This window comes from Numenius arquata, chromosome 6 (genome assembly GCF_964106895.1).
Source record: "Numenius arquata chromosome 6, bNumArq3.hap1.1, whole genome shotgun sequence".
NCBI lineage: Eukaryota > Metazoa > Chordata > Aves > Charadriiformes > Scolopacidae > Numenius > Numenius arquata.
In genome coordinates this window covers 24,998,569-25,017,611 of record NC_133581.1, presented here as the reverse complement: position 1 = coordinate 25,017,611, position 19,043 = coordinate 24,998,569, and the positions used below count along the sequence as shown (strand labels likewise).

Below are 19,043 nucleotides of genomic sequence, written 5' to 3'. Positions count from 1 at the left end.
ATGTTATGGATATCCTTTTATTTTAAAGGAATGTTTTGTTCCATTTTCAACTACAAAACAGATTCCATACATTCTGCCATAAATAAAAATGAACAATAAGGCAGGACACTACATGAACAAACTGAGAACAACTGTTTTCCAGAAAATGTGAATTAAAAATGCTTCACAAGTATAAGCCATCCAGTTTTTAAAATAAAACTGTTGAAACCCCACAAGATTCCAAGTGGTAGATGTGAACACCCTTGAAGAACAAAATGCAGTTTTGACATTTTGCGCTTTTGGTTTTGCAAACCTAGTTTTGTTCAGAGCACATTCTAAGGTTGTTCTGGCCGTTTTCGGATCGAGAACCATATGGGAGAAGAGGCACCACAGTAACAAAACCATTTTCAAGATTTTTCTGTTTGCAGCTGTCCCTTTTAAATGTTTGACGTGTCAGAAACCGACGGACTCAATGCAAGTCTTTGTCTGGCCCAGCAGAACCCCAAATTGTTTCACCGGATTCTCTTTTGCTGCCGTGCTCTGTAAATGTCGTGTACAGGGGGAACTACGGATCCTTTCTCCTCATCGTCGTCAGAATCTTCATGTGGTCTCTTAACAGCCTTATTGAGCATGGCGTTATTTTCCACAGGTCCGTTGCCTTCCACAGCTATTTCAGGTAGGCCTCCGGTAATTATTCGTACAGCTTCATCAACGGCTTCAGAAAGAGAAAAAGATTAATTTAATTTGGCAAATTAAATTCCCCCATTAGAAATAAGCGTGCGAACAGGGGCACCAAGATCATAGATACGCCCTGGAGATTTCTGGAACGCGAGACATTTTCCCACCCTGTTCTACAAATGTTAAGAACAAAATCTCGACTGTCTGAAACCCTGAGCTATGGCAAACGCTACATTATAAAGTAAATGCTGCGGCTTCAGGTTGAGACCTCCCTTTACACAACTATTGAGGACATTTGCAAGCTTAATAAAACAGGAGAGCGTATTGGGGAAACAGCAGAGCTAGTTCGTGATTCATCCCAAAGTATGCAGAGCAAGTCACTTCCTGCTTACGAACAGAGAAAGCTTAAAAAATACCATGTGTAATTTAAATAGATGTTTTATTTTCAGTCTACAAGAAATTAAATCCTAACTTTCTCTCTAATAATTTGCTCCTTAAACTAACAGAGGGGGTGAAAAGTAGCATATTATCCCGTGCTGTAGTTTACGTGAAGCCTGGAGCATGGATCTGTCCTCTTTCTATATTTCAGAACTCTGCCTTCTCAGAAAACACTGTTCTTGAATTGTTCTTAAGCGCTGCAACAATGTGCATTCGGTTACGCCTCCCAATGAACCTACCACACTGCAAATTTGTAATTTCATGTGCTGCTCTTAAAGGATATTCTGAAAATCTGCATTTCTTTCTTTTAATGGTTACCACTAAAATGTTATTAAAGTAGCAGCTGGTGATTTTCAGCTTTTTGATTCCCCACAGTTAAATGTACAAACATCTCTGTGGAGGCTCCAACCTACAAATGCAGCCAATTCAACAGTACACTCTTAAATAATAATTACACATCTGTAAATGAGGTCTGGGTTTTAGACAGTGATATCCATATGTAAAACAAAGTCATATGCAGCGCTATCACAGGCTCCAGAGCGAACAAATAACTTACTGTCTGGCAGTTTGCATCTTCTAAATATCTCCATGAGCTCATCCACTTGAACAAAGGGACCCTGATTTGTTAAAAAAGAAAAAAAAAAGGTTAGAAGATTATTTTCAGTAGAGCGATACACACTGTGCTTCTGTCAAAACAGAATCTCTTCTACAACTTTTTGAAGTTTTCAGCATTCATTAAAACAAACCTGAAAACAAACAGGAGGTGGCAGGAGCTTCATGAGAACTACAGCTGCTGGTGGAACAGGAAATACACCGCCCGGGACGGGATGTAAACCTGGAGCTGTGGGAAGAAAAACACTGTGAAGCCAGTGCAAGACAGCTAGACTTGAATTGCTTTGGCAGCATTACTATTTGATGCACATAATTACTGCCCTGTCACTTTTGCCTCTAATTATATATTGTTTAGTCAGTGATCTGAAGTCTATAAGCAGTGTGTGTAACAGCTGATTACCATTTACCAGACCCCGAACTACTTGTACTTATTTCCATGTGACCTTAGTAAGTAAAACATATATGCCTTTAGCAATCCAATTAAACAACAGCCTAAAATTTAAGTACATGTTTAGGTGACTGGAGAGTAGGGAGGTCTCTGTGATCAGCTTTGCTAAACACCCAGGTTAATAACTTGCCGTCAGGTGAAACAGAACCAATTCCCGGTGACGCTCGGACTTACGTGCTAAGTGTCTTGGCTGAAATGGAATCATTTGTTGAGTGTCCGGTTTGGGATATTCAGGTTTTCTGTCTACTTCGTCTTTGAGAACAGGCACGATGGAAGGTGCAACCACAGGGTCGGGAATGATGGCTGCCAGCTTGGCACGGGAGACGTCCTGCGAAAGCCAGTTAGAGAGCACTGAACCTGGCAGGATCGCGTGGTTGTTTAAATTACAGAACAAAACATCTCTCTAGACCGGTCGCTTATTCTCCCTTTGTCATCATTATAATTTCAGATGTCCTCTTAGAAGACCATCTGGGCAAAGCTTGCGTGTTTTCATAAAACATTTTAGTCCTACAGTGTCCCAGCTGGGAGTGGAAACACTTGTTTTTGTTACCGAATAGGACCGTATTTGTCATTTTTGAGCGGTCCCTTTTTTTTAGGTTGAAAAAATTTAGGTGAACAGGTGCAGACCATTAGGCCTTCACAACTATCATTTCTCCCTCATTTCATTCCCTAGACTGCTTTAGCTGGAGAAGAAAGCAAGCATAAGGCAGTCAGCGGGCACGAAAAGCCTCAGATCAAATAAGGTTATATTTTGGCACGTTGCAAGCAGCAGGAATCAGCCCAAGGGCTGACTCATCTTGGGTACACACCACCTCGCGTGCGTTTATCAAGACATACTCTCTTGTAAGCACACCTGTAACTTCAAATTAACTTTGTCCCGACTGCATTAAAAGTATTCAGTGGCTCAATGTGACTCTTATTTCCACCCATCAGATTATTTTACAACTGTGTGAAGACCCGACAACTCAGCTGCTTTGTTAACTTTGATGGCTTCTTTATTTTTCAAAAATTACTTTTCTCTGTAAGAAATAAGTGGCAGCCGAGGTACTATTTTTGAGACGTGAATCAACAGTTCATGCAAACGGGAAACAGCAGTTCCTCCAGCAGAGCTGTTTCTGCTTCCCTGGCAGCCTATTTTACATCATGCTTAAAAATAATAATAAAATCAACATTTTATTCTGTTTCTAATGGTTTTCCAAATCGTTATGGCCTTCCAGACGACTAAAACAGTCATTAAAATAGATACGGTCAGAAATGAGACAAGAGACCACCAGATACGGGTGTGTGGCCTAGACTTTGAATCCTGAATTGCAGCAGCAAAGCACTTGAACCATAATAAACAGCTGAAAAAAAGCAGGCAGCTGCTCATCTCTGTAGCTAATTCTCCCGAGCCGTTTGCAGCAGTCCTTGGAACTGCAGGATGTTGGTTCTAATACGGTTCTCGACGAAGCGCGTGGAGTTTCGCCGGCTGGCGCGGAAGGGCAGCCAGCCACGCGTCACACAAATGACCCGACTCCACAAACCACCCAACAAATTGTGGGTTTTGAAGAAGCTCGGGTTCGAGTCTGCGGTGGAGGCCCGTAGCTGAGTGGTGACGGCATTAACATGTCGGCCTTTCCGTGGGCTGACGAGAGGTAAATACGAATGTGGGAAGCTGCACCTATGAGTCATGTTCCTCGCTCCTCTCTGCCCTTGGCCCACAACACCTGGCACTTTGCTGCCAAGCAAGACAAGGAGGAGGCGGCACACCAGGCCTGTTTTACCTGCTTGTCTGTCAAGGGAAAAAAATGTGTAAGACAAGTCCTAAACAAGGAATTGCTTAAGTTTGCTAGGACTGAAAACAATAACAGTAAAGTTAAGTGCTCTTATCCACTCACCTTATAACCAAGAGCCTTCAGTTCGCTAGCAGAGCAAGGGTACAAGTCCATGAACTTATACCTGTCTACCAGCAGAGCTGTCTCTTTACCCTCATATTCTTCCTTGAATGCTGTAAACCTCCGTTTTTCAACTTTCAGTATACTGGCTAGATCACCGATGTTACTTTCAAAAGCTAAAAACCGAGCCCAGATTTCCCTGTAAAAGAAGAGATAAATAGACAGTTGCTGAAGGAGGAAGAACTACTGATCACGCCGCAACCAAAAAACACCCAAGAGGAGAGATTCAAAGGAGCTATCTGGGAACACAGATTTCTGTTACTTATTTTAGATGCATCCATAATGTGCATTACCTTCCCAGTGCCTGACGTATTTCTGTAAAACCTTTCGATCTAGTGGATTGTAAAGGACTTTGTTATGAAAAGGGAAGGATTACTGGAGTAAATGACTTCAGCATTTGAGGTTTTAAGCTTTTACCATCAATGTAAGACGCATAAATAGACTCGACTCTTCCCGCTACACAGAATTTCACTCTGATCCTAACATGTGTAGGACTTGTCAACATAGATTATGATTTAGTTCATCTGCCCAGACTAGCATATTCTAGCGAGCAAGAGCAATACCCTGTAACACAACAGGCAGCACTTCAGGATTTTATACAGCCCAATATGTATATATAGCTACTGCTTATTTCTCTGTGGAAAATCTCATATATAACTTAAGCAACATCTGACCATATTTCTGGACTTGATTCAACTTTCATTTTAGCTTTGGATTTCACCTTCGAAGAAGATTCAGCTTTTAAATTCTTGGATTTTCTCACTTTTTGAATGCACATAGAAATATTTCTCACGAAAGATGAGAGCTGAAGTGCAGAATGAACGTGCACAGCAGCGCCATGTTCCATTTCTTAGGTTTGATGCCTTTGTCTACCAGAGTAATAATGGCGAACGCTTGGGCCACAAAGGCTTTGGTAAGCATTTTTTCAGAGAAATAAATTTAAAAAGTAGTAATGAAGATGTGGCGGTGAGCGGTTAATCCAAGTCTTTTCTGGTTCTTTCACTATTTTCTTTTCAGTTGGCTGGGAGGTGTTCAGCATTCTCCTCAGTAAATTCCTGACTCACCTTCTCTAGTATAAAGCTCCTGAAAGATGTTCTCCACCCCCTCTCCCCATCTATCATCAGCGACACGTGTCTGGTGAGCGATACGTGTCATTAGTCCTGCCACCTGCTCAAACCCTTGAATCCTTACTGTGCAGGAGGATTTTGCGCTCTGTCCTCGACAATCCTGCGTCAACGAGGTTTTAAAGTCAACAAATTAATGAATTTCACCGCAAGTGGAACAGGGACTTTCACAAATCCGTCACAGTCGTTGCTATTTTAGACAGCATGAGGAGGGGAAGGAACAGCTGTACCTAATTTTGTCCTGCTGTTTATTTTTCTAATTTCTTTGGGATGTTTGTAGTTGCCAGGGGTTACGTATCTTTTTTAGTGTAGTGAAACTGCTTTTGCAGACATACCCAGACTTCTCAGGTGGAAGGCTTCCTGAAGTTAAAACGCGTTCAAACAAAACTCTTGTATTATTATCCTCTTTAAAAATAGAAAGAAAAAAGAAAAAATCACACTGAGTAAAATATATTAAAGACAACTTTAAAATCATTTCCATTCAAAGAAATGTGTACATTGAATTAAATATAAGGCTGACATTCTGACACCTGGATTTGAATTTCAGTAAAGTAGAAGAAAAATCTGAACGCCTGCATAAAGCTTTACCAATGTTAAATTCTACTGTGAATTTGTTATTTGAAAGTCTATTTTTGATGATAGCAACAAACTGATCCTAATACGGGTTCTTTTACAACAGTGCAGCTATTGCTTGCCATCTCTACAGGATCTCTGTTTTTTCCATTTTCTTTAATTATCACAAGAGCGTATCTTGGTAATTTTAAAATTGGTCTTTCAATCCATTACTTCCCTTTTAAATTAGGGCAATATTAATACACTTGTATATTCCTCAATAGTCCTCCCAAAATTATTAGACCTGGTTCCCGGTGAGCTGTCAGCCTTTGTACGTTTCCAGCTGGGGGAAAGGAGCGGTCGGTGGGTTTGTTCTTAGAACTGCCAGCCTCTGCCCTGTCTCTCGCACTGTATGTTTTACTATATCTTATATTTACGAAAGTTTAGTGATCAATTCTCTTGTTTTTCAGTAAAGTCTGCTGGGTTGCTAACACAGAACAATACACTGGCAACTTTTGAGATAGTTTTTTCTGATGGCAATCTATGGAGAGGCATTTTGATTATTCATGTAAACCTCAAACCTTGAGGTTTTTCTTGAAAAATTTTTCTTGAAAAATTAAATACACTTTGACTTGAAAAAAAATCTGTTTACAGCTCACAGGAGGAAAAAAAAAAGCTCTGAATCTGTTTAAACTTTCAGAGCCGGCAAAAAAGGTACTGCAGTCTGACAGGAGCGATTCATGTGCCTGGTGCCTGCAGACCACTGGGAGGTTCAGAAGATGCAGCAGCACAGTTAGCTGCAGCCACCAGTCACACCAGCGGCGCGGGGCTGGCTAACAAAATTGAGCTGGCGATTCATAATAAAATCCAGACTGTGTTACACCTTGGTGTTGTTATGCTACAAACACTGAGCTCTACTACTGAACATGTCAAGAAATACCTGAAGAAATCTGAAAACCTTGTGAGTACCTGGCAGACAGGACTGTGCAGGAGAAGAACCTGGGATGAACTGCTTCTCTCCCTCTCCTCTAACTCCCCATGAAACACAGACCAGGAGAGTTCCACGCAAAACTCTCTGTCGGCCCCTGCTCCCCACAGCAGCTCAGGTTTCGTTTAACATATTAACTCCTGCATCAGGGGAATCCCACACAGAGACCTTCCACTGCCACCACCATCTCCTGCCCGGGGCTCAGACGGGGGCAGTGTGCCTTGCCCCTGCCCCGCTCCTCGCATTGCAAACCGGCTCCCCAATGACTTCCAAGCAGGACCAATATTCACAATATTGCTTTTGTACCTTGCTCATCTTATCCATTAATTCTAGTAGAGACCAACCAACCCATCACTCCTCTCCTGCTGATTACAACCTCCTATTGATCGTTTTCCTCGGGATTTAGATTTCTCAGTGTTCTGCCCACTGCTCCTAGCAGAGGCTGTAAAACTGCTGTAATGCAAGCGAGTGGCAATTTGGGAAGTTCACTCTCTTCTATTCAGTAGAATCAAGATCTAATGTCAATGCCCTTCTGGAACTTCAGAAAGGACAAAACAGCAGGTTTGGGTTTTTTTTCCAAATTAATTGCTGAGTTTTATGAAGAGGTTTCATTGCTCTCCAAGAAGAATTAAACGTAAAATATAAAAAACTTGGCCTGACCCTGAACTCACAGAGAAGGCAGATTAACACTTCATTAGACATCTCAAAGCTTAAAGCTTACCATTAAGGTGAGAAAGGTAGTCAATATATGCCAATACATATTCTGGAATGTCCCCATATTTTTTCAGCCCTAGCTCAAAAATCTTGAAGGCCACAGATTTATCCTGCAAACATTAAAAAAAAAAGAAGTTATTAGTTTCAGTGAGCTACGCACCCTCCTGACACTAGTATCAGATTGAGCATCTCTGATTACCTTACTACAATAATACTCCATTAAAGCTGCTGTAACATAGACGTGATGGCGGGTCCGGGCATCTTCTCTTGCTTTCTTAAATATCATTCTTCCAGATTTTATGCCTTCTGCTCGCCTTGCAAATTTCATATATTGGATATAAACCTAAGGTGCATATTAATATTTATATAGTATCAGTACTAACAAAGAATACTAGGGTATAATAAAGTTTTTTACTATATCTGAAATAATCTTTACTCACAAAAAAAGTCAGCTTATAAGTCATAATAGAAACAAGACTGTGTTGTGCTTTATGTTGTTTTGCTAGAAATACTGAGGCAAGGCTTTTTATATAAATTTTTTAAAAAATGGAATATACATAAGACTGATCCCCTGAAATGCCAATAGTTAATATACAGATTTTTCAAGGCAGGGGAGGTAAGTAGATGAATGTAATTTACGTGAGCTGGTACCTTCAGAGAACTAGAGGCTTATTGTAAAAATGGCAACTTCCCAATAAAGTTAAGACATCCATGAGGCTAAAGAACAGTCAAAAGGCCTGATGAAGCATTTACTGTACATTATACAATCCAAGATACAAATCATCCTGTCTGCAAATACTTACACCTGATCAAGGAAATAATGAATGTGCTATTTAATTCAGTGGCCAATTTATGATTTGCATTTCTTTGGGGTTTAACTTTCCTCCACTCTGAATTAGATCACAATTAACAGCATCCCTCAAATAGGGGGACCTGGTATGTGGCTTCTCAGAAACTGTGTATTTGGGAAGCATTATAATCTGCGTTTAATGAATACAGCATGTCAGTAAATGGCTACCTTTCCTCTGGCACTGACCTGTTGTTTAATTTTAGACCTCAGACCTTCTTTTTCCTTCTCATGCTTTGTTGTGTCTATTTATAAACTAAAAAACTTTTTGAGGGCAGGCTACTTCTTACACCATTTGTTCAGTACCAACACAGCTGGCACTACAGACAATGTTGTTCACTATATAACTTAAGCAGAGGTAGTGCACTATTCTTTGATACTTACATGATGCATTACAAATTTATTTGCAAAGTACGTGTACACAGGATGGTGTATTTCTCTGTAGGGAGAACCATGGGCAAAAGCAACGTGCTTTTAATCAGTTAAGGGGAGGCAAAATGAAATTTTAGTTGAGCCAACAAAACATACACCAATTCTTATGAGCTGCATCATAAAATCTTTAATATCTTATAACTTCATCATTTATTTTAAGAGATTTTCCCAAAGAGACAGAGAAGGAAAGTGCACGTGACTTAGTGTATCTAAGTGGATTAAAGGCTATAATTATCAACCTTGCTGAAATTTTAATCTAATTCTGTCATCTCAGTACTCCAGCTGCTCAATCATCCTTGTGACCCAATGAACCCCTGTAAGCACTTCCCCTTCTTTGGGTGTATTTAGGTGACTACCCACGCACATGCGGAAAAACTCAATACTAAGGATCCTCTTACCAGAGTGGGATCAATGTCTTCAATAGCCAGGAGTCGGTTATATATGTTGTGTACTTTCTCATACTTCATTCGGCTCTAAGTAAATAAAAAGGAAGCACAGACTGCTTGGTAATACTATTACAAATCACCTGTGAGAATGCAAAAATCAGTCTGAAGAAAAAACCTAAAATTTTTGTTTCCTTTTTTCCCCAGTTGAACACTATGTATGTCAGTCCCTTTAATCAGATGAATTTTTTGTCTTGTGCAGTCATTTCCTTACTTCCCACATTAATTTCTCAGTAGTGCGTATGTACATGCTTTTCGAGAGTCTCTGAAGTCTTTTTCTAATTTAGCAATACTGCGGCAGAACTGCCATTGTAGGTGTCTGAGGTAAGCCCACTGTTTCCTTTACCTCTGTCTAGAAGTAACATGCACACAGCTGGGAAAACCACCTTCGTCACTCTCCAACCTACGCATTTCTAATAATCCGTTCTGTTCCCTCCCAGCTGCAGCCCTCCAAGTTGCATTGTGCAACCTTCAAAAATTTAAATAGCCAGTATGCTTAGGATACAAGAAGCTGCACTAAAAGCCAAGGAAGCCCTTTTCTTTTAAGGGCAAAGGGTTTTTTTTGCTGTTGTCCTCAGGATCTTCCTGCAAAGACTCTTCCATATTGTGATAAGATGGCAAAATATATCCTGCAGTGGACTCCACAGTCCCCATTCTATCAGTGGGAAATGGCCTTTATTCCTGATGGTTCAGGTGCCAAACCAACTCATTAGGGAGGCTGTGCAACACAGGGGTAGGCTGGGTAAAGAGATTTCTCAAGAAAGCTGCAGCGTAGGGTGCCTCCCATCTTCCCTCACAGCCATGCACATACAAACACTAAACCCCCAAGAATTATATAGGAAACGTATTCTTTATCCCCATATTAAAAGGAAAGAAGCCGATACTCCAGCAAATGTAAACCCATCAGCCTTTCAGCTTCACAGTAATTTGAAAAATATAGTCAATATGTAAGTGGAAAGACAGTAGATTTTCAAAAATTTTCTAAGTCATATTATGGGCTTTTCCTCTCCATTCTGTCAGCTCAGTCTCAGAAACACTGAATGACGTTAAGCCTAGAAGAATCGGTAAATTAATTCTACAGAATTCTGTGTATTCAGGTATTTTCTAATAAATGACATTATTGATAGGAGATGGTTTTGGGTTTTAATGTCAGTATATCACTGTTTTTGCTCACCTCTTCATAATCTGCATATGCAAAATAAAGAAGCATATTCTTCTTTAATAAAGTGCTGATCGCTCTTTCATAAATATTAGCAGCCTCATCACTGAAAAGTTTAGCATTGTTCATGTCCTGTTATAAAATGATAATATAATTGTTCAGCATCTGTGACAATGAAGGCCAATCTATGGAATATCTTGTGTGTGTGAAAGTCCCAGTGAACTTCCATGCAGTGCTCCAATAAAGAGATAATCACCTCCCCGGTACTTAAGGAATCACAAGATCAGGCCAAAAAAACCCACCCCAGACCTAAAACTGCCCAACACCAAAATAGTATGCAATTATTTTTATTTTTTAAAATAGCCCCAACTTTAAAATTCTCAACATGACGCAACTTATGGCACTAATTGTTTTTTATGCCCCACCCCCTCCCCCCAATTTTTAAGTATTTGAGGAAAAATTAACAGTACACCATGCCAACGCAATGAAATAGGAAAGAAAACTGACGGCAATGTGCTTACCCCTTTTTCAGCTAGCAGTTTACTAGATTGCTCGAGGTACTGTGCAGCTTCATACCAGATATCTGGGTGATGGCCCAGAACCAAAAGGCATTGCTCATAGGCAAACATAACTGGGGGGAAAAATGCAAGAAATACTCCTTGTATGTTATCATAGACATGGTACCATCTCGCACAACAGAAGCATGACACACAAATCCCAGCAAATAAACTGGGCAGTATTAATACCAATCGGCTTTGAATACAGCAATCACAACGGCAGTTCTTTTACATTGCCAGCAACTTTATGAATCATAACCAGCAGCTAAAACCTGTCCCCTCCACAGAGGAAGAAGCAGAACTCATTGAAGAACATCAGCCATAAAATCAGGCTGTGATCCACCATTTCCTGAGCTCCAGTGAAAGTTCAGTGGCACACGACTGTAGCACTGTCCCCCAAAATCCAGGTATTACTTTCAGCTTGGCTCGAGTGAAAACTAAATTCAAGAAACTTGATTAACTTCTGCTACAGCATGATCCCTGAACACTAAATCACATCATTCCTTATGCTGGTGGTCATTAGTGGAGCTAAGAAACACAATTCTACACCTCCTAGCATGGTATCTAATTACCTCTTTTTGTTATGAGAGTTTGATCTTCTGTACGCAGAGGATTGCTCTTTTCCCACTGGATGTATTTCTTCCACATGTCTACCTGCTGAGCCTCTTGTGGGGTATTTTGGGGGGGGACAGAGGGAGCATTGCGGTCCAGACCTTTCATCACTGTCTCATATTCCTGAAACAGAAGCAATGTTTTGAACAGCAGATTTAAACACACAAACCACTTATTTTAGGTTATGAAACAAAACTGAAACAAATATCTCAGCATACCAACCTTATTAGTCTAGCACACACTTTTATTTGAAAATAAGAACCAAGTTTAATGCTAGTTTCTAGAATTAAATGGAACAAAGAAAAGTCAACAGAAGGTTGTACCTTTGCCACACGTCGTGCATTCATGTAATCTCTACTCCTGTCTTCAATCATCTTCTTAGCTAAGTGAATATTGATGCCCTGGAGAAGGGTGAAAAAAAGAACTGGGAATGTGCAATTTCACTTTGGAAATACTGAATCACATTTTATACAGAAAGAGCCTCAAAGGGGATGCAAAAGTGAGCAAGAAGAACAAAGTTATTTTAAAATACTGATCTCAAAAGGTACTGTGTTTCTCCAAAGAAATGTATGGGCAAGAATTTATTTATCAGAGAATAAACTGACTTCCAAAAATCAACTGACCTGAAGCACCTCAATATATTTTAATCTCTTACAGCTTTCAAAAATACAATGAACTTTACGTAAACTCGCGGGGGGAGAAAGTGGAAAGAACGTATTTGTGATTTACACTTTTCCTTTTAAATCCTGGCCAGTGCCTAGTCAGTCGCAGCTCCCTGCCCTGCTGCTGTTCACCAGGTGAAAACTGAGACAGCATATGAGCAATGCAGTTTTCTTGGACAAGTAACAACAGAGATTGACGTCAAAGCTCTGCCTTCTCTGTTTCTGATGTAACTGACAGCTTTTAAAGGAGGTTATATTCAACACACACCCAGCCATACACATCAGCTGAGAGAGACGTGAGACCTGTCACCGCAGACAGTGACTCCCCTCCAGGACCGCACACTGTGCTGCTGAGCAAGAGCAGCAGGGAGTTTGGGGCAGCCGGGCCCCCAGGTACAAGCAACACCTCAACATCAGCAACACAGGCCTGGTCACAGGGTCCCAGGCACAAACAAAATCTCAGAGAATCACTCTTATGGTAGGATAAGCAACCGCCCTTTCATTCACGCCTGTGTCAGGGTGGATTTTGCTGGTGCGGCTTGTGAGGACTTTGAGGAAGGTGAGCAAAGCTTTCAGTCCTATTCCAAACAGGCACCCGGGCTGGCTACTGACTCATCACAGAGAAGATCACAGAGTGGTCTGGGTTGGAAGTGACCTTAAAGATCTCCTAGTTCCAGTCCCCCCTGCCATGGCGGGGGACACCTCCCACTAGACCAGGTTGCTCCAAGCCCCATCCAGCCTGGTCTTGAACACCTCCAGGGATGGGGCATCCACAACTTCTGTGGACAACCTGTGCCAGTGTCTCACCACCCTCACAGCAAAGAATTTCTTCCTGATACCTAACCTAAATCTCCCCTCTTTCAGTTTAAAACCATTACCCCTCGTCCTATCACTACACTTACTGATAGAGTCCCTCCCCATCTCTCCTGTAGGCCCAGAGTGCTGTCTGGGATAGCTATCTGGGCCAGTTCACATACAAAACCAGTAATGCCCCATTTAACCCAGGACCAGACTAAGGCAGCAGCAATGTTCTCCCAGGATGCACTCCCAGCCTCATGAGATGCAGCCGTGCAGCTTTGTGAGCCAAAATTGTCACTTCTCTGTCTCACTAGGGGTGTCACAACTTTTGACTATGTGTTGGTGCTGCTGACTGACAGGCTGATATTGCTACCCAGTGGCTTCTGTCTGAGCTAAACGGAAGCTTGAGAGTATTTTAATTGCAGCAAATAGCCAGTAACTTTTCATACTGAGACCCGCACGTAATCTCTGTGTTGTTGGGCTCCTGATGTGAAGAATCACTTTCCCCCTCACAGAGCCCTTCTGGTGAGCAGCACGTCTGTCCCTGTGCCGGGACACCTGCACGCAGCAGCCCTTTCCCTCGAGGCCAGCCCAGCCACAACAGGGCGCGCAGAAACCCGTGTCCAAGCAGAGGACTGGCCCTTGGCTTCCAGCAGCTCTGAACAGCCCTGAACAGGTACTGGTTTGTGTTACAGGCGTCAGCCAGAGCTGCCTCAACTAGAAGGAGATATAGATCAAATGTAGGACATTCTTCAGCTACTGTTTTGACAGTCTTCCTACGTATTAATGAAAGTAGTAGGAACCAGCAGTGACAGCCTTCATTTGCTATGTGGGAGGGGAAAAGGAGGTTCACAGGGAAGTTGTACTGGGGATTTTCCTACGTAGGAGAAGGCATGTCACTGGTTATGTCCCCCAGTGCCAGCAGGCTCTCTGTGGTATCCCCGATGACCGACACAGTGATGTGCTGTTACAGCACACGCTCGTGGCCAGGGATGCCAGCAGGTACTCCCACTGGCTAAGCACAGTGGCCCTACTAGTGTCAGGTCACCAATCCTACAACTTGCATAATTAGCAACAAGGAAAGAGAAATTGTCCCTTCTTTCCCACTCAGTGCCCCGCTGACCCACAGCATGCCAGCATCTGCAACCCCGGGAGCAATCTGCGGGACAAGGGAGAGGGCTGTATGAGTACCCCTGCTTGATGGTGCTGAGCACGAGGGCATCTGCCCTCAGTTCTGCATTCCCACCTCTACTGATGGGGACAGGCTAATGAGCTGTTACCAAACATGTTTACAAATACACTGAAAAGGTGCAGCTACAAATTAGTGTGCAAGGTCAATGAGCTGAGGTTACACTTGCTGAAGACACTGTGGCAGCAGACTCACCTGAATTGATGCTGTAATGGCTTCAGGTGAAGGATGGCGAGGAACATTTTATATGTACTTGAGACTTTATAACTTAATACTGTGAAGGAAGTCCAAACCACCACAGCTGAATGCCATTTTACCCTCTTCAACTCTAACTGAAAGGAGGGGAGTGCCTCCTTGGGGAAGCAAGACCTTATTACCAGCTGATCTGCTCTAGCTTCTGTTAAATACATTGTCTGTCATTGATACCAGTGATTTCTAATTCACCAGCAATTCTACTGGGTCAACTTGGAAATAGGATAGTTAAACATATCCCACAGACAGGCTTTAAAATAAAAAATATTTATCACTCAGGTACCTGTACAGTTTTGCCACAGGTCTTGGTACATACTGCACATGCAAGATGTGTTTATACTGTTAGTCATCTCTTTTACACATAATTATCTAGCGGATACAGTTTGGGAACCATACTTAATTATATATGTATTTTTTTTAATGTCACAAACAACTTTCATGTTCTTGATTACCTCTTCATATTTGTTATAATCTCTCCAGAGCTGTTCTATGTTTATCATTGGATTCACGCAACCACGCTGGTAAACCCTACGGACAGCTGTTATCCTCTGGTTTTCTGCATAAGATCCTACTGCTTCTCTAAATAGTGGGGAGAGAGATTAATGTCAGCTATTACAGATTATAACTGGTATGAACATCAATATTACATTAATTGAGTTTAAAAAAATTCTTTTAAGGTACTTACACGCCCTTCAAAAAATTGATGTAATCCACCCAGATCTATGTGAGAAAAAATATTACATACAATGAAACCAATGTTTAGTTGTACTTCTTATAAAGTAAGAAATTAAATGTTTGGGTTTTTCTTATAAAAAAACATACCTGGTATGACATGATTTCCATGCCAATCTTATCCAGAGCAAAATCATATGCCTGAGCCATTTTTTCTCTGAGGAAAAAAACAAACCACAAAGACCATAGAGCAAGTCTTTAGTATTAAAAAAATTCTTTATTTAAGAGTATTTTTTTGTGCAGCAAACTCTAAACATTGAGGCACGGGAAGTATCATTCAATAGTTGAGAGTAAAAACTGGCATTCAGATAGCTTTAAATTCTGCATTTAGGGTTTTGTTTGTTTTAAGAAAATTATTTATCGGTGGCAATCCAGCACACTAACAGTTCCTGAGACACTCCCCTCCTTAAGTAAGTAGAAATCCACGTGTACAATGTGCACTGGAAGTTGAGAAAATAGAAAACAACTGCTCTCTACATCTTTTTAGTTGACAGATGTACCCGTGGTTTCTTCCCCGCCCCCCCCCCCCCCTAATTCCCGAAAGCTTGTTGTAATTCTCCAGGAACACCAAAAGGGTGGGGCAATTAGGAGTAGCTCCCCTGTGTGGAAAATGGCCAAAACCTTTCACATGATTTCTTATCCCCCCAAATTCAAAGTATTTTCCCCCAAATTTAAAACATTCACAGAATATCTCCCTGGTCATGTTTCAATGAAAACAGCTTTTGCTCTCTCCCACTTTTCTCCCAGTTTCTTTTACTCAAATATTTTTCAGTACCTTACTACCTCCTTTACTATATTAGGAGGAAAAATAGAGGAATGTTAAATAGATTAAAAGATGAGGGGGGCTGGTACTTTTAAAAATTGTTTCAAAATAGTCTCGTAAAAGTAAATTCTAAAAATCTGCTTTTTTTCTGTTAATGCATTAGTTATCTTGCCAGTTATAATACACAGAATTTATGGTGGGCTGGGAAAGAAACAGTTTATAGATGCTGAAAGGTACCGATATTTTTTGAAACCTCAAGCAGGAAGAAAAACCATTAAACTCAGTCTGCAGGATTATAAGCAAGCACAATGTAGTAAATGAAAAGGGATAGAGATTAATGCATCCCAAAATTATGATACCCTGATTTTTATGCTTTTTTTATGCCTTCAGAAACTTTCTCTAATTACTGAACTATTTACTATTGCTAGTCAAATACAGTACCTCAGCTGGAATCAACGCTGAATTTTGTGGAGACTCTAAAGAGGGCACTAAGGGGGAGGACAGCAAAAGATCCCGACTGAGGAAGAAACGTGTTTCAGATTGGCTCAAGCGCCAAACTCATCCACAGGGAACCAGCATGGATACGCCAGCTACTCCCCGGCTCTTGTCCCACCCTGTTATATGGATCCAGACTAAGGAAGCAATTTTACCCAACAAGCTCAATTAAAGAAACTTTAAAGAAAATGTTTTCTAAATGCAGATTATATGTTATCCCCTGACAGTCTACCAGAAGATCCCCAGGCAGGTTTGCCACCCAGGTTCCTCCCCACCCCTTCACCAAAAATCAAGAAGAGATTCACCGTAGAGTAATTCAGAGCAACTCCGTTAACTTACTTGTAACTAGGTAGCTTCCCCTTGGTTTCTCGTACATAGGAAAGGTAACATTTCCATAAATCAATGTGTAAAACCTTCATAAGGCATCGCTGAAATAACTGTTTAATACATCAAGAAGACGTGATCAGGATTCCAGATAGAGAAAGTAGGTTTCTACTTTTAAAGCTACACAGTATGAATTAAAATAATCTTTTTAATTATGATTGAGATTTGTAAGAAAGAATAAGATAAGCAACTCATTGTTTTGACTAAAGCATCTCTGTGCTTTGCAAGGGAACTGGAGAGAATTAAGCAGAGAAATTCCTCTGCACACTTCACTGATTACAGCTTGGTCGCAACAACAAATCGACTTTAGCGATACTTCTTATCTGTGTTTTTGAATGCGCATTCAATGACAGCTATAGTTCTGCTCAATCTGCTTTAGCCTTATCACAAGATACTTGTTCTTGCTATAGAGATATATTACATATATTGATAGGACTCACCTTTTCCACTTTGTCATAATTTTTTGCTTTAATCTATAGGGAAGCAGAAAAAAACAAATCACTTAAGAAACTATTTTAGAATAGTAGGAATATATTCTTCATACAGTACTATAACATTTCAGTTTGTACTTTGGCTGCCTAAACTAATTACATTGTAACACCAAATACTGTTGCAAAAATATAAGTAAACATACAAAAATCATGTACTTCACTTAGCTTTTTCAAAATTAGTGTTTTAAATTTTTTTTTTTTTAATTTTTCACTTCCACTAGGGCCAAAATTTAGGTATCAATAGGTAAAGTTGCTTTCCTGTACTCTGGTTTGGAGACCCAGACTTAGCCTCTTACTTCAAGGTACTCTGTTGTGCATATATTGACCTAAGTACCAAAGCCTCTAGATCAGGATTTAGTAAATTAATGGTAAAATACCATATTTACAAAACTAATAGGCTAAAAAATGTATTATATTTGAATATTTATTTCTCAAAGTACACTTTGCTATAATATACCGATGCTGAATAAGGCAATAATAAATGACAGAGAACCTGGTTTTGGATGGGTGCCCGCAGCCCTGGTGCTCCCTTCCAGGAAGGACCAAACCCCGCTCACACCTCGGCAGTCATTTCATTCACACAGCACACACAACACAAGGGTAGAGGGTGAAACCTAGTCTTGAAGGAACAGGTTGCCTTTCAGACAGGACAAAGAAAAGCACGAGACAGATGTAGAGGGCAGACTGGCACCCTTCGTGTATTTATTAGCTCCAGTTGCATTAACATAGTCGGCAATCCGCAGACACATACCCTGAAGAAACATGGAAAATCTATGCCTCTAGAAGATGCTTATCTACATTGAAATAAAGAGCCTTTAACAAAATAAGGATTTGTTATGCTATACTGCATTTTTTAAAAGCATCAAAACTCCCTTTTAAATCTGATTGCTCTTTGCTTACTTTGGGGATTCACAGCTTTTATTTTGGTGCGAAACACCAGTGCCCCAGGAGCAGCTCTGGAAGCCTTTCCTTTTCCCCAAGGAGCACAGCAGTAGAAAGCACACAGCACCCTTTTGCACCAGGTATTAATTATATCAATTTTATATCATTCCCATTCTAAAGCACAAAAGAATTTTTAATGGAAGCATTAGGAAACACCGACTCATCTGCAGGAGGCCTAAAATAAATACGTCCTGTACTGCACCATGCACAGCTGTTCTCATCTGCCGTTTCCTGAGATTTCATACTCCTGCAACTCCCTGGCCTCCGAGAGCTCTAACAGACCATTCCCATTTCTCTCACTCCTGAACAAGCTCCACTGAAAACAAGAGAATTCAAACAAGTTTTGCAGAAAAATTTTAATGGCACACATGGCAGATTGGACCCTTGTGTCCATACTGCTGTCGAACTGGAGCAGTACCCTGCCCAGGTTGAAAAGATTTCACAAAATCCAGGTTTGCAGAAAGTTAAGCCTAATTATGTCTTGCACACATGATTTTGACACAATCTTTCTGCACACTATTCAGCTGAAAGATAGCTGACCAGAGAAATAACCGATTACAGAAATAGCAATGCTCTGAAATAACACTTAACTAAAATCGGGAGGTGGTACGTCCATGCTCTGGGGAGCACCACTAACCCCTGCGGTAAGCCACGCGGAGCCAGCACACCCTCAGCTACGGGTACGTATCCCACTGACACTTTCTCACAGCTTTTTTTTTTGAGTAAAGCACAATCTTTCAACCTTTAAAAAGCACTTATAATAATTGTAGCGTTGTTCAAACAGAAGTCTTTTGTGGACACAAGTTAAGGAGTCTGAT

At 40.9% G+C, this 19,043-nt stretch overlaps 1 protein-coding gene across 1 annotated transcript in view; it reads right to left on the bottom strand.

Moving 5' to 3' along the window:
• Positions 1 to 5: 5 nt before the first annotated feature.
• Positions 6 to 19,043, bottom strand: part of CSTF3 (cleavage stimulation factor subunit 3) — a 52,696-nt gene continuing 33,658 nt past the window's right edge. Inside the window, exons 4-21 of the mRNA XM_074150004.1 lie at positions 17,233 to 17,265; positions 16,748 to 16,845; positions 15,241 to 15,307; positions 15,104 to 15,138; positions 14,871 to 14,997; positions 11,841 to 11,918; positions 11,478 to 11,640; positions 10,870 to 10,979; positions 10,364 to 10,480; positions 9,145 to 9,219; positions 7,667 to 7,810; positions 7,475 to 7,577; positions 5,549 to 5,618; positions 4,033 to 4,228; positions 2,330 to 2,483; positions 1,842 to 1,936; positions 1,652 to 1,712; positions 6 to 694 (exon numbers count right to left, since the gene is read on the bottom strand). Of these exons, the coding sequence (XP_074006105.1) occupies positions 492 to 694; positions 1,652 to 1,712; positions 1,842 to 1,936; positions 2,330 to 2,483; positions 4,033 to 4,228; positions 5,549 to 5,618; positions 7,475 to 7,577; positions 7,667 to 7,810; positions 9,145 to 9,219; positions 10,364 to 10,480; positions 10,870 to 10,979; positions 11,478 to 11,640; positions 11,841 to 11,918; positions 14,871 to 14,997; positions 15,104 to 15,138; positions 15,241 to 15,307; positions 16,748 to 16,845; positions 17,233 to 17,265 (1,929 nt within the window). The 3' untranslated portion in view covers positions 6 to 491. The remainder of the gene's footprint in view (positions 695 to 1,651; positions 1,713 to 1,841; positions 1,937 to 2,329; positions 2,484 to 4,032; positions 4,229 to 5,548; positions 5,619 to 7,474; positions 7,578 to 7,666; positions 7,811 to 9,144; positions 9,220 to 10,363; positions 10,481 to 10,869; positions 10,980 to 11,477; positions 11,641 to 11,840; positions 11,919 to 14,870; positions 14,998 to 15,103; positions 15,139 to 15,240; positions 15,308 to 16,747; positions 16,846 to 17,232; positions 17,266 to 19,043) is intronic.